Genomic DNA, 15297 nt, shown 5'->3' with positions numbered 1-15297 from the left:
CACTTGATCCTCGGTCAAACTCTTAAGATCAGAATGTGCCGGAAATGTTCAATTTTGTCCACTTGACTCTCAATTTTTTTATTTTTAGTATGCAAGATAGACTAAATGTATTCAGAATTAGAATACACTGTGTTTTCACAAACACAAAACTACAAACTAACCAATAACAATGGAATAAAGGACAAGGAACTCTTGGCAATGCAGTGTTGCCAACTCATAACAAAACTCTATGAACTTATGCACCGACCCAATTTATTTTCCTACAACTCTATCTGCACAGTGTAATCCTCTGTAACTGATGTAAACATCCCCTTTGGGACTTTTAACCTGGTTTTTGTAGAATCCATAAACTCATCATGGCTATGTTTTATGGTCATTGCAACCATCGGTGTTATTGTAATACTTGAAGCTTTGTTTCTTTGGAAAATAGGTAATTAGTTCTTTGTGTTGATACCTAAATGCTGAGACAGGTGTTTGTGCCACTCACTCCAGAAATCTTGAAGCAAGCAGTTCCTATTTCGAATCATTGGTTTCTAATTCCATCATCAAATTATTTATTTCGCCTTGTGTAATCTAACAAGGTGTTTTGGCTTCACTCTTTGCTGTTTATGTAAATTTTTAATGGGCCCAGTTCAGATTCTCCACATGTTGTATCTGGACCTGAATCTTTGGCATGTACATAGTTCTCTGGTTGCTTTGGAGCAGGTAAATGAACTTCACATAGAACTGATCTCATAGGAGAAGGCAAATTTGGGTACTGTATCAACGTATTGTGCTTACTTTCCTCGTCAGTCCAGTCATTGGTGAATAGGGTTACCAGACGTCCGGATTTTCCCGGACATGTCCTACATTTTAGCCTTATGTCCGGCGTCCGGGAGGAATTTGAAAAATATCATAAATGTCCTACATTTTGAGCATCACATAATATTAATTAGGAAAATACGTAACAGAAAAAAGTCATGCAAATTACAAGTCTATGGACTGCGCTTCCAAACTCAATAGTGAAATTTATTTTGATTCAGTCATTGCACAAAAATAATAGAGTTTGTCCTGCTATTAAACAAATGGGAAAATGGAAGCAATTAATGAACAAAGTCTTGGGAATTTCTGATAACGTCACTGTTTAATGCCTGAGCAGAATTTCTTGCCTTAGGGTTTATACTGATGGAACAAGGTGTTGCCATTCTTATTCAATATAATTTGATTGTAAAGCAGGGGTATAGAGAACAAAGTTATTCAGGGTGTCTGCCAGTCAAGAAAAAGTAAAATTTAACAAGTGGGTCAAGAAGTCACTAAAAAGGCAATAAATTATTCTTGTGGTCAAGAATTTTTGCATTGATTGGTTGATTTAGTTTATTTTACTTCACTTTTTTCTGTCCCATTGGCTAATCGCGAAGATGAGGATGAATAATGGTAAGATAAGATGGATGAATGGATAGTCATAAACATATAAGGACAACCGACACAAACCCCACATAAGATTATACTGGCTGCGAGTCCAGACGCCAAAGCCTCGCTTGTCTGCCAAACACAGTTCAGGATGCATTAATACGAAATAGCAGATCTAATTCTCTTCTTAAATTCAGCTTCAGGGCCTCCCCAATGGCACAGTGGTAGAGTCGTCGCCTTGTGATCAAGGGGTCCCGGGTTCGATACCCGGTGGAGGCACATGGTACAATGGTTCAGATTCCACTTTAAACTGTAGGTCCAGTCCCGATTAGCCTTACAGTGCATAAGGTGGACTTAAAACACGAAATTAACCAAATAACCAATAAATTCAGCTTCAGTTTTCATCTTAACTGGCCCTTTGGTAGGGATTTTCATTAAATAAATATTTATTTTCTTAATTACTAATTTCCATCTTTACCTAAGTAGGATCTAGAAAAGTCAAGATTTCTGGATGTATTATTTTGGTAGACACCCTGTTATTGAACTAAAAACTACCCAAGATGAAACCATTTTAAATTACAGTAATTGCTGAATATTTATTTGCCATTACAGGTCATAATTCAAATGTTGAGAGAGTACTTTCATTACCATCAGCACAACAGACTCACGAGAGAATTCTTTTTTCATAAAGTCTGTAAAATGTTTGGTATTGGTCCCTATGATTTCAACGAGTTTGACTGTCCACTCTAACATCAATATATAGTTTGACTAAACCTGAAATTTTGATAAAAATTGTCTCTTCTGAGAAGTACCACTTAAATCAAGTAGTAAGAGGTGCATTGATTAGTATGATTGCAAGTTTTGAAATTTTGCATTTAAACATTCGTTGGGAAATATTTTTTTAAAAACTGAAAAGTGTCATATTTCAACTACTTCCTAACGTGTTCTATAGAAATATGTATTATTTATTGAGAATGTGTTGCATCCTACATTTTGACTTAATGTCCTACATTTTGGGACAGCATGTCCTACATTTCCCTTACAGCGATCTGGTAACCCTATTGGTGAAGTAAGACAAAAGTTACAGATAGAACCTTTCTTGTCATTAAGCCAGTACTGCAAGGTGGCAGTGTATGTCTTACAGCATATATAAGGTGCCCAGGTCTATATAGGTTGCCCACCATCCAGTTGAAACACAGTTCATATAACTTGCATGTGAATTTCTCCCACATATGTTGCAAAAAATTAGCTGTATTGCCACAATTATACACCAAACTGAGTTATATTACACTCGGCAAGCAAAGAACACAGAACAAAATCTTATGCACAGTAACTGCAGTCTTGAGTATTCTCACTGTCATGTGACACGTCTCTATTTTTAGCAATAATATCAAGTGTGTTTCATAAAAAAGCACTAATTTAATGACAAATTTTAGATTCAACATAAGCATGGCTTGATCAAAATTTTGTGTGAGCATAGAGACGTTACTGATTAAAGAAATGCTTGTGATTTTATTTTTAAAAAAATGTTGTTGTTTTTTTGTTTTTTAACAGTGTTTGTATCTGTAGACCAGTGTTATTTATCTGTATGCTTACGAATACGTTGTCAATCAATTGGCAGTGCAAGTACTTGGGTATATTTGGTTCTCTAAAACAGTTTCTATTTCTTTTAGATGTGGGATATCTTTGACATTGCTAGGCAAGGATCTTTGGATAAAATAAAGTTTTTTTTAATGTTAAAGTGCATTGCGTTAGCACAAGCTGGAGAAGATGTGAATATGTCTACACTCTACTTTAAAACACCACCTCCAAAGATGGTAGGTAACATTAATTTGTTGTGTGTAAAATGTATAATTGATACAAGTATTTCAACAAGTAGCGTGTTTATAAATGAAGGGTGCAGTTTCAGAAATTAATAATAAATCTATTTATTACCTTACAGGGGCAAAACCTACACCGTAAGCTGCGGCAACTGTCCAAGTTTCTTATGGATTAATCACAATCCTTCAATGTGTGCATCCTTGGTCACACGACACACATCAATCAAATTCTTCCCATACTCGGCGTAGCATGTCCGCTGTAATGGTCTGCAGTGCATGCGTTGTCCGATCACAAAGTTCCTCGAAGGACACGGCCAATGGTGGTACGTAAACTGTTGTCTTTAACAAACCCCCAAAGAAAGAAATCACATGGTGTTAAATCCGGCAAACGGGGTGGCCAGGGGAGAAGTTAGTTGTCTTCTTTTGCAGCACATCCAATCCAGCGCTGGTGAAGAAAACGATTGAGAAACTGTCTTACATTCCTGTGAAAGTGGGGGGAGTACCGTCAAGTTGCAGAATGTAATCTTCATAATTGATGTTCAGTTGGGGTAACAACCAGTTTTCCAACATGTCTAGAAATGAGTCACCAGTCAGTTTCTTGGAAGAATAATGGGCCGTGCACTTTCTTGCGGGACACCACACAGAAAACGACTTTTGAAGAGTCGTGCTGGTGCTCTATCTGTGTATGTGGTTGCTCAGTTCCAAAAATACAGACATTGCTTGTTCACCTTGCGACTTACATGGAAAGTGGCTCCATCGCAGAAGATGAGTCTTTCTAGAAAACAATCGTCCTCCATTTTCAACTTCATTTATTCAAAAAAGTCTAGCTTTTTCACTTTGTCTGCTGGTGTAAGGGTCTGCACTAATTGCACCTTGTACGGTTTAAAACATAGCCGCTTACGCAACACCTTCCACACCGTATTCTTTGGCATGTCCAATTCCCTGCTTGCTCTACCAAGTGACTTGCAGGGACATCGCTGAAGTGCCTCGCACACTCTTTCAACATTTTCATCACACACATGAGGTCGACCAGAACTCTTGCCTTTACACGAGCATCCAGTTTCCATGAACTGTCGGTACCACCTACTTACGTTATTCTTGTGTGGTGGGTCTTTCCTAAACCGTGCACGAAACTCACACTGCACTGTAACCACAGATCTGCACACCTCAAAACGGAGCACACAGAAAGCCTTTTCCTGTTGCAATGCCATCTCGGAAACTTGCACCGTGGCCCCACAGTAAGCATGAGAAGCAAACTGCTGGTAGCGCATGAGAAACTTGGACAGTTGCCGCTGCTTTCAGTGTAAGTTTTATCCGTGTAAGATAATAAATAAAATTATTAATTTTTTAAACTGCACCATTCATTTATAAACACTCTGTATTATTTACTAATAGGGATCTAGATTTCTTAATAAGTAGAGGCACATATTTTTGGTAAATAAAATATCAAAATTTTGGTACCAAAACAGTCAATTTCGGGTTCAAAAGCGGTAAATAAAATAAAATTTCGGTGTTAAAGCAGTGAAAAATTCGATCAAAAGCAGTATATAAAATGACATTTTGGTTTTAAAATTGTTAACATCCTAAATTTGATTTAAAAACTGCACTTATAACAAAATAAACATAACCTTTCTAACAGCACTAGAGTTCATATGAACAGGAAGAGAAAGGTTGAATAAAATAATGTTAGAGGAATAGAAATTCCGCAAAAAGTGGTCCTGTCCTATTCTATTTAAATAACAAACTTAATTAATAATGAAATTTATTGTTTTTAATTGCATTAAGGTTGAAATGTTTGTGAATGCACCAATAAAGGTACTATAATCTGCAGCCTATATGCTTCAGAGACAAATGATGGAAAAATTTCCTACATTTTTAAAGCCTCGCACACATTTTCACAGTGGTGTGCATACAAGGTAAGCTACCAAATGCAATTCAAATTTTGCATAATTCCCAGGATACTTAGACTCCCCGAAGTGTCAAGAGGAGCCCCTGAAACACTAAAATGCAGCAAAGCAGTGGCGTGCGGTGTTTTTTGTATTAGATCATGTCATATATGAATGCATTGTGTTTGTGTGTGTTTGCAGGGTGACGTTCCACCAAATAGTCTTATATCCACACCCACAAACTCATTATGTCAGGGAACAGACTAGATAAAAAGGAAAACAATTTTTACTAAATCTAATATATCTTTGCAAACTGACAATAACTTTAATAGGGTGCCAGTAATTTCACAGGGCTCTATGACGTTAACGCTTTTCTATTTGCTTGTTCAGCAGCCTATATGTCGTGTATGTTTGTTCAGTCCATTCAAATATATGCTGGCAGAGAGGTATGATGTTCGACAAGTTGAGACCTTGATGAAAGAAGTTTCTTACTACCTTGAAACAACGCCTGAAGGGGAGAGATTTCAACTTCATATGAAAAATGGAATATTCAGATATTACAGCAGGTGTGTGTGCATTTATTGTCTGCATTTTTCAATTTTAGCTTGTGCCAATACTTTCTTATCTGCTGTTTAAAAATTGCTCTGTGTAGTTGTGTATATATGTATAGATATGTAAAGTTCACCATGCCATGCACATTTAAGAGACCCTCCCATTCACGAACTCTTCTATTTTGGAGGTGATGTGATCAACACCATGCTCTGGCTACCTTTACCCCCCCCCCCCCCAGGTACCCATTAATTTGAGGCTGGATGAGCCCCAGAGCTGCTTAATGTGCAGACAACCCTTAAAAAATCACCCACCCCAGGAATCGAACATGGGTCTCCCTTGTGGCAGTACTAGACTACCATGAATCTTCATATATATGGACCCAAATTTACTATGACAGTCATGAGAGTTTGAGCACAGTCCTTAAATCATGATGAAACATGAATCGAACCAAACTAACTGGCCTCTTGAAGCCGGTGAAATCAGTTATTTTTATGGACTATAAATATCTTAAGTGGAAGCGTCGGTTGCAGTGTATTGTTCATGGAGAGTTTCAACATGGCATCCACAGAGAGACAAATCGTTCTGGTGGAAATATACTATAGCAAATTTCTTGCTCATTTAATCACATCTGAAGAACAGTTAAAGCGCAATGTTGTTCTGTTCAAATTATATAGTATTTTCCAAGATAATGCAGTTTGAAGCTGCCATGGCTGTGTATTGTCTGCAACCAAATTAGTACTGAACGAATAACCACTTTGAAAATTGTAGTAGTTATAAACTTGATCAAAATATTATTTATTATTGTTGTGGAAGTATACCACTACAATTATATGCATCAATTTACTTTAAGATATTGTAGAGTTACATCAAGATATTAAAATAACTAGTATGTAAATTAGGGATGGGACGATATGAAATTTTTACCGATACCGATAAAGTACCGATATGAAATTTACCGATACCGATAACCGATATTCTACCGATCCGATATAAAGTAGTAGCTGTGTGGAGTGGTCAACTCGCAATCTCAACACCTTGTGCATGGTGTTCCTTCAATACAAAGTATCAAGTATAGGAAAATTGGAATAATATACAGTCCTTCAATCAATATCTGAGAAAAATGTAAGTTATATTTAGAAATATTGATAAAAATACATCTATTAACTACACATATATAATATGCACTGTCTATCAACAAACTCTGAGGTATTGCATTGTTTACATTGATCTGAAAAATAAAAAATCAATTTTAATCACATTTAACATGCAGATATTTCAATTGTTTTTTCTTGAATGGAAAGAGAAATAACACAAACTAGTCCCACTTGAAGTCTACAACTGGCAGGTTCTTATTCAAAAATGTAAGTTGCTGAACCTTCTGTGGATTCAGTCTTGTGCGGTTTTTGTTGCAGATATATCCTACTGTGCTGAATTGTCTTTCAGACGAAACTGAAGATGCTGGCACACCTAGGTATTTATTTGCCAAGTTTCTCAGAAGTGGATACTTGGTGTTTCCTTCCCAATAACCAAGGGCACTGTTACTATGAGATATCAATGGTTCATTGAAGAAAGAGTCCATTTCAGCTTCCAGAGGAGATGTGGAACGTGTTTCACTATGGGTACACTCTTCAAGAAGTTGGGTACAAATACCCCAAAGTCCATATTCAGCATTGGACTGACTTGAAATTTGTTCATCATGGTTTCCACCAGTTTCCGTACATGAGGTAGAGGCTTCAAACTCTTGCTGTAGCAACTCTCTTACTAGAGTCGACTGTGATGCTTCTCTAAAAATCCTGTAAAATGAAATGAAAAAAACTTTACTTCTGATGTGTATGAGCATGTACATTAGAAAAATGAACTTTAGCAATAATCCTACACTGAAAACTGCATTAATACTGTCCACACTTACTAATTTGAATTAGAAATTGAAAGATGTGTTAAATCATAATATTTTTGTTGGGTGGTGTATTTCAGATTTTATTTTGAGGGAACTAGTTCTATTTTTCAACAACCATTACTACAACTTCATCCCAGGGATGGAAACTAGTCAGTCAAAATTACCGACTTAACTCACCACAATACTGAAAAAAAACCTGCCTAATTACCGACTAGTTTAATTAAGGCCTAGCAATAAATTAGCCCTTTAAAAGAAATGGGCTTTACTTAGCCACCAGATCCCCATACAAGCCCTTACATGTTGTTTTTTTTTAATTAGAAAAATGGTTTAGAATACAGTTTTGGAAAGTAAATTTGAAGCATGGATAATCTAAGTAGCACAGTTAAAAGCTTCAAAAGCATTATTTACCAGATAAAGTAAGATTTGAAAAGTAGTGTACATGATTGTTTGCACTTCACAGTGAGAGAAGTTGTTCTCTGTTTACTCACATCTTGGATACATAGTTCTATCATTTTTTTTTTTCATGTGAGGCTCAACAGGGGGTTTTGTGCTTTACACTGAATCTTACGTGATCAGATGCTGAAATCATTTAGGGACATTTTAATACTAATAGCCCTAAACTTGAAACACCTAACCTAACAATGAAAGCATGGTAAGAATTTACTATTCCACAAACACATGTAACTTCTTAGTTTCGTCACTTTTAAAATTCGTACTTATGTATCTGCTTCGCGGAACATTCTTGAAGGTGGATTCACATTTCTTTTCATGAAAGTAATTTCAATTTTTCACATTACGAGTACTTCTTTATTTACGTAAGAAACAGTATGGCGCATACACCTTCGTACATCATCGCGAGTCGTGCTTGTGTTTTGTCGATGCAGTGTTTCCAACCTTCGTAACCAAAAAATACTCATGAAGTTTTTATTTTTTTTAAGCTTCTTCACATTATTTTACGAACACAATTTTAACTATGCTTGCCTAACCTAACCTTGCCGGAAATGGTTTGTGGGGCTATGCATGAATGGTTTCTGTGGCTATCCATCAATGGTTTGTGGGGCTACTGTTTTTCAAGTACCCAATTACAAAATCCAGTGGATCTTTCACACCCGGTATGAATTTCACCACGCATCCATGATACATCATCTTTCGGAAAACATCGGCGTGGTTGGAAACCCTGCAATCGACAAAACACAAGCACGACAATCTACGGAGGTGTACGCGCCAAAGGCTATTGTGCGTCGAAGAATTACTTTTCAACAAAAATAATGGATTTTCGCTATGATACATTCCCACATGACAGAAAACACTTTCCAGACGTTAGACAATGCTACAGGAACTTATTACCGTAAGTAGTTTCTTGTGCAAAAATGAAGAAATCTGTTTGTGGAATAGTAAATTAGTACCGAAAGCATTTAGGTGTGTTCTATTAATGCTAAGAGTCCAAACCTGACTCACCTAACTGAAGAAAAGCATTTTGCAATGTAATTAATACCTCTTTGTACCCCAAGCACGTGAAGTAGATAGCAGCAGCCCAGATATACATATGAAAAGTGTAAATGAATGGTTGCTCATAAATACCAATGGCGTACCATGAGCATTTCGAGTGGGAATGCCAAGTCCAAAGTCATTTTTGCCTAATAGATTACTTATGGGATTATTCAATATAAGTATTGTCTATTTGAAAGTAAAGTTTCATTGTGTTGCCTGAAGTTAGGCAGCTTCTGATAAAACATGATCCAGGCATATTTAAATGCTAGCAAATGAGATGCCTCACCATGCAACAAAGGTTTGTAAGACTGGTATTTTATAGCATTTTCTAATTAGGTTGTTCAACTCAGAACACCATACGCCATTCAGAGTCTTTTGCCCAAAAGATAGTACATGTGTAGCAAAACAATATTCTGTTTCTCTCAGCACACCCAGCTAACCAAGGAAACATTTCGGCATGATGCAAGTCATAAAAAAGCCTACCAGAATCATAAGCACTTCTAGAACAATAGTAGATTGTTAGATTTTTGTGGATGATCTAACAATTGATTGATGTGGTTTATTTTACTTACTTTTTAACATTTTAAAGTAATTTCGTCCACAGATCAAAGAGTTTTGAAACAAATGCACAACACTTCCATTGACAAAATATAAAGGATTTAGATAGGATTAAAAATAAAATTTCATGATGATATATTAGTTTTGTAGGTTAAGTGGTAGAGCTGCCACAGGCTGAACTTCGCCCATGAATAAATAATCTCTATGTCTAGCCCTTCATATGACGAGGACTGAAAACTCTGACGAAAACTTTTTTTCGCATCGCTGTTTGTGCGATAAATTACACAAAGAAGTTATAATATTGGAGTTTGGTAAAGTTATGCGAGTCATATTGGGTATTGTAGCATCACACAACACGAGCACATATGGCACAAGGTTCAGATTCCACTTTAAACTGTACATTCAGTACCAACTAACCTTTCTGTGCATAAAGTGAACTTAAAAAAAAACTCAAGAAGTAATGTTCTGCTGTGGTCAAATGCAGGAACAAAAAAAAATCACAAACTGCTGTATTGTATTTTTTTGGTACTAGTTTACTATCCTTCGGACAGATTTCTTCATTTCTACAGAAGAAACTACTTACCGTAATAAGTTCCTGTAGTATTGTCTATTATCTGGAAGGTGTTTTGTGTGATGTGGGAATGTTTCATAGCGGAAATTCAACCATTGACGCATAGCCCCACGAACCATTTCCGCTAAGGTTAGGTTATGTAGGGTCACAATGGGTTACAATAGTTAAAAATTGGTTTCGAAAAAAAATATGCGTAGCGCCACACACCATTCTCGCATAGCCCCAGACACCATTCTCACATAGCCCCACAAACCATTTGCGGAAATGTACGTTCTTCAGTTACAAAAACACTTTTTAAAAAAAAATTGATCAAAAAAACGTGAATACACGTTAAAAAATGATCCGTGAAGCAGATAGGTAGTAGAAATGTCAATAATTGACGAAACTCAGAAGTTATAGGTGTCCGAAGGATAGTAAACATTTACCATTTTTTTTTATTTAGCACTGATTTATTGCCAGTTTTGGCAAATTGCCTTAATGAAGGCATAATTCAGAAATATATATATTTTTAAAAAAATCAGAAAAAAAGGAATTTGTGTATGATGACTGTTTTGATAATTTGAAGCCAAACTTAACTTCCAATTATCTACCAGACACAATTTTGGTACTTTGAGACTTAACCTAATTCTTCTTGCTCTTTGCCGGCATTATTTGCTGGGTTCTGATTAATAATACATAAAGTGACACCTTAGATAGCAGATACCTTTTTTCTATTCTTAATACATTTTGGAATTGGCTAGACTCTACTTTACGTCCTTATTGCCTTTTGGTGGTAACCGATGGGAGTTAACAACACTGCAGGTTCGTCTTTGTGTCCGCATTGTGAATGCATGTGCTTTGCTCATTTGCGTTCGTGGGGCATTGTGCGTGTGTATGATGCATGAAGAAGAACAGGTTCCTAAAAACTTGTAGATAGTGTAAAATACGTTTATCCCCAGTAATTTAGTCCATTGCTCAAAACCGTGCTTGCAGACAGCCGGCATCTCTTCGGGTAAGTACTTTATCCTTTTTATACTTTCTGTTCACGATAGCCCCATGAACCATTCACGTTAGCCCCCGAAACCATGCATGGGTAGCTCCACAAACCATTCATGTTAGCTCCAAAAACCATGCACGGGTAGCTCCACGAACCATTCACGGGGACGAGGTATGCCTACGAGGTTAGGTTAGGCCTGTTACATTAGGTTCCATTAGCACTCATTTCACTTCTAAATATGTGCTTCATCATCGAAAAATTTCCTCAGTACGTTCAATTACTCATATCCGAACAATATCAGTTTTGGTATGACTTGAGATGACCGGACCCCTATTCGATTTTCTTCATATTTGACATACTCACTAATTGAGGCCTCCTAATCACGAATCTGAAGTTAAAAATTGTCGGTCATGTCTAAATTTCGAACCATTGACGCCTTATTTTTGCTTATTTTGCAATTTCTAGACGTTCCCGACAAATTTTAACTTCAGATTCGTGATAGGAGGCCTCAATTAGTGAGCATGCCAAATACGAAGAAAATCGGAGAGGGGTCCGGTCATCTCAAGTCGTTCCTCAGTTTTTATCAATTTCCTCCTCCAGGTAATTTAAGTTGTTGAATTCCTTATACAATAAGCTTTCCAACGATATATGACACGTATTTCTTAGGAAAAGGACATAAAGTAGAGTCTTACCTTGAAAATATGCAAAGGAAAAAAGAACAAATTTGGTAAAAAAAGTGACAGGTATATAACAGAGAAGGTCCTTGTAAAGTTACTGATTCATGCTTACCTTAATTTGTAGCGAGGATCCAGACTTGTTGCCTTCATGTAGACTTCTTTTGTCCCAGACTGAAGTTCTTGAAATCGACGTTCTAGTGTTGATTTCAAATCTTCTGCTAAGTTCCTCACTCGGCGTTCAGATGCAAAACTGTTCATTGCCTGTACAACACTGTTCTTCATTGGGATTATATCTGATATCGATGTGCTATTACTGCTACATGATACAGTAGCTTCATGGAATATTTTCAACACCTTTACCAAACTCTCGATTAGGGTCCACTGTGATGACGATATTTCGACTGGGAGTGACAAAGATGATGTTACAATTGTTACAGAAAGTCTTTGTTCAAAGAAACGCTCCCAACATAAGATACGTTGAATCCCATCTAGTGGGAACATCTTGGATTAAACTATGAGCTGGAAGTCCTAGATTTTCTTGGGTTTCCTTTAATTTTCTGGAGTCTTTTGGTGACATATGAAAGTGCGTTGCTATTCTCTTTACAATTTTAATAACCGAAGATATTTCAGTTTGACTTAGGCACTGGTTGACAACAAGCTGAAGCAAATGTGCCATGCATGGTATCCATATAGGTACTGGATCATCCCACGTTTCATGTTGGGAGCATTGTCTGTAATGATTACTTTTACTGCCGAGGAAATTCCCCATTTATTGAAACATTCTTTGAGGTTTTCTGCAATATTGAGTCCAGTGTGACTTGTGCCACTGAAAGGCACTACTTAAAGATTTAAATTTATTAATTTAAAATTTGTGTCTATAAAGTGTGCTGTCACACTCAAAAAATCTTGCCCAGCAATTGAGGTCCACACATCTGTTGTTACAGCAATGAATGTACAAGTTTCCAGCATTATATGGACCTTCTGTGATACACGTTCATACATTTTAGGTATCAGTGAGGAAGACAATGCCTTCCGATTAAGTATCTGATACCGTGGTTCTAAAAAGTTGACAAACCTTCGAAATCCATCCTTTTCTACCGTTTGCATCGGTAACATGTCCACAACAACCATTTCACATATTTTTCTATCAATTGCTATTGATTTTGGGTCATTTCTTGAATATTTTTTTTTCTTGTTTAACAAAGAGTCTATTGTCGGCTGCGTGATAAGTTTTGAATTGTTTTTTTGATATCCTGATAGCGTTTCACGGATAGCAAGAACAGATGAACTTGGGCCAGGTGTTGGTTCAAAAACATCACATTGCACATGCGGTACTCTATCTTCTTTTTCAGCATTATTTTCCCCGGAACTAGAGTTCTCACTTTCAGCAAATACTTCTTCACTATATAAATCTTTCAGCTTTCTCAGATGTGGAAGACATCGTTTCAAATGATATTGCATGTTAGACGTGGTATATGATTTTGTCGACTTCCCGCCTTTAGAAACATCGGTTATTTTAATTTTAAAATGTTTCCACACTGTACTCTTCTCTTTTGGCATGTCTCTACGCAGAAACTTAACACAAAAAAAAAAACCCACACAACAAAAAACGAACTTGGATAACTAGACACAAAAGTCGCGACGCGATGTATTCAACACGATGCACACAAACAAAGAGAGAGTAAAGAGAGCAGCAGGCCGAGTGAGCATGCAGCACAGTTGAGACAGTGTTTCCAACAACTGGACTGCAAAGTTCGCTATTGTCGCTAGATCGGATATTTATAATCCATGCGGTCTTAGAAAGAGCGTTTCGCGGGCTAACAGCAGATGTCGCTCGCACACTATTGCCGATACTCTCGTGTCGTCTGCTCCTCAGCCGAACAAACAGGCCGAGGTAGCAAGAGGCAGAGGTCATTCACCCTTCCAGAAGGGCGCAGCGAGTTAGCTGTGGCAACCGGGCTCGCTCATTCGCGGACCTGATTGGTTCTCGCTGACACACCCCCATATTGTCGTCTGCTGCAAGCCCGCGAAACGATCTTTCTAAGACCGCATGGATTATAAGTGTGTGCGGGATGGGGAATTTTTTTTAACCTACGAAACGAATGTTCTGGGTGGGTAAAAATTTTCCATTTTTCGTCTAAGTCGGGAAATTTACGAAGCGGGAAATGTTGAAATTCACCAGCATTGTGAATATCTCGAATTCTAATCATTACTTTCCCCTCAAGTAATTGTTTTTGCATTTCTGGAATAAAAATTGCTATTTTCAAGAAATGCCACTTCTGAAGTCTGTATCGAGATCCCCCCCCCCCTGCCGATCCGGGAACAGACTTTCTCGAGTTCCTGCACACCCCCAGAAATGTGCTTTAAAAATGTGAAATACAATGCAAAAATAGGCTATTCTAACTCTGAGAGAATTTTAATATAATTCGAGATCAGTAACGGCACACCAAAAAATATTAATGTCGAGGTGGGAGAAATTCCCACGGGAGGAGACAAATTTAATATATCTCTAAATGTTACGTGCAAAATTCATTTTCAATATGAAAGTTCACGAATTATTCAATTTTCCTTCTCTGTAGGACAGCTGCCGACTAAGGAGAGTTGCGTGTGGGTGGGTGTGTTTGGGGGGGGGGGGGGATCCGCCTCGGTTTGGCACCATCAGTTTTTTTATTAGTGCTTTTTCCAAAAGAAAATGCAATTTTATTTACTACGTTTGAATCTTGGAGCACCTTTCCATGTGGAGTGAAATCAAACCAAAAGGAGCATAAAAGTTGCGGAAATTGAAAACATATAAACGGGATAATGCAGCCGATTTTCACAGAACCTGGATTCCACTTGAGGCCATTATCACTAGTTTCGATTCAGTCGGCTCAGGTGCACTACCTGCATTACTGACAATTTTCAACTGCCACAAAATGAAAATATCCCCTTTCCCTGTTCCTAGTGGAAGTTTCGTTCATATGGCAATACTGCGTGACTACTGCGATAAGTTTGTTCTCTCTTGCTTCCCCTTTCTTGCGCTCGAGTGCCACGTTGCCATCTGAATAAATTCCTGCCCTTCCTTTGTTGTCAAACCTTTATCAAGGTCAAATATTATGTCTAGTTTTTCTGTGTCCGTTTTTCTCTTTCATGACGATACAAACACTTGCTATTGAATAAAGGAAACAACTATATGTTGAACAACGACGCACAATTTGGCAACACATGGCCAACAACTGGCTTGCAAATCTTCCATGCTCCCTCCCCTCTGCTCGCTTCTCTGTCTAGAAAGCGGTATTATCTGGTCGCACACCAAATCGAACACAAGCCCCACCCCTCCGTGGTCTGACGTCACGTATTTGTTGTGAAGATTTCTCAGCATTAACACACGGAACTTTTCATGATGTAACAAGTCGAAGGGAGCAAGCAGCGGTGAAGTTGCGGGTGCGAAAAGTGAGATCCCTCGATCAAGCTGTGCGTGCGTAGCATGTATTTCTTGTC

At 37.6% G+C, this 15297-nt stretch overlaps 1 protein-coding gene across 1 annotated transcript in view; it reads left to right on the top strand.

Moving 5' to 3' along the window:
• LOC145982739 (DNA ligase 4-like) overlaps positions 1-15297 on the top strand; it is a gene marked incomplete at its 3' end in the record, with an annotated part of 102694 nt that overhangs the window by 19823 nt on the left and 67574 nt on the right. The window contains exons 3-4 of the mRNA XM_083116100.1: positions 3063-3206; positions 5486-5661. Coding sequence (XP_082972226.1) covers positions 3063-3206; positions 5486-5661 — 320 coding nt within the window. The remainder of the gene's footprint in view (positions 1-3062; positions 3207-5485; positions 5662-15297) is intronic.

The sequence above is a fragment of the Lepisma saccharinum genome, unplaced genomic scaffold (assembly GCF_977018435.1).
Source record: "Lepisma saccharinum unplaced genomic scaffold, izLepSacc3.1 HAP1_SCAFFOLD_383, whole genome shotgun sequence".
NCBI classification, from domain to species: Eukaryota; Metazoa; Arthropoda; class Insecta; order Zygentoma; family Lepismatidae; genus Lepisma; species Lepisma saccharinum.
The sequence above is the reverse complement of the archived record's forward strand: the minus strand, read 5'-3'. Positions and strand labels throughout refer to the sequence as shown.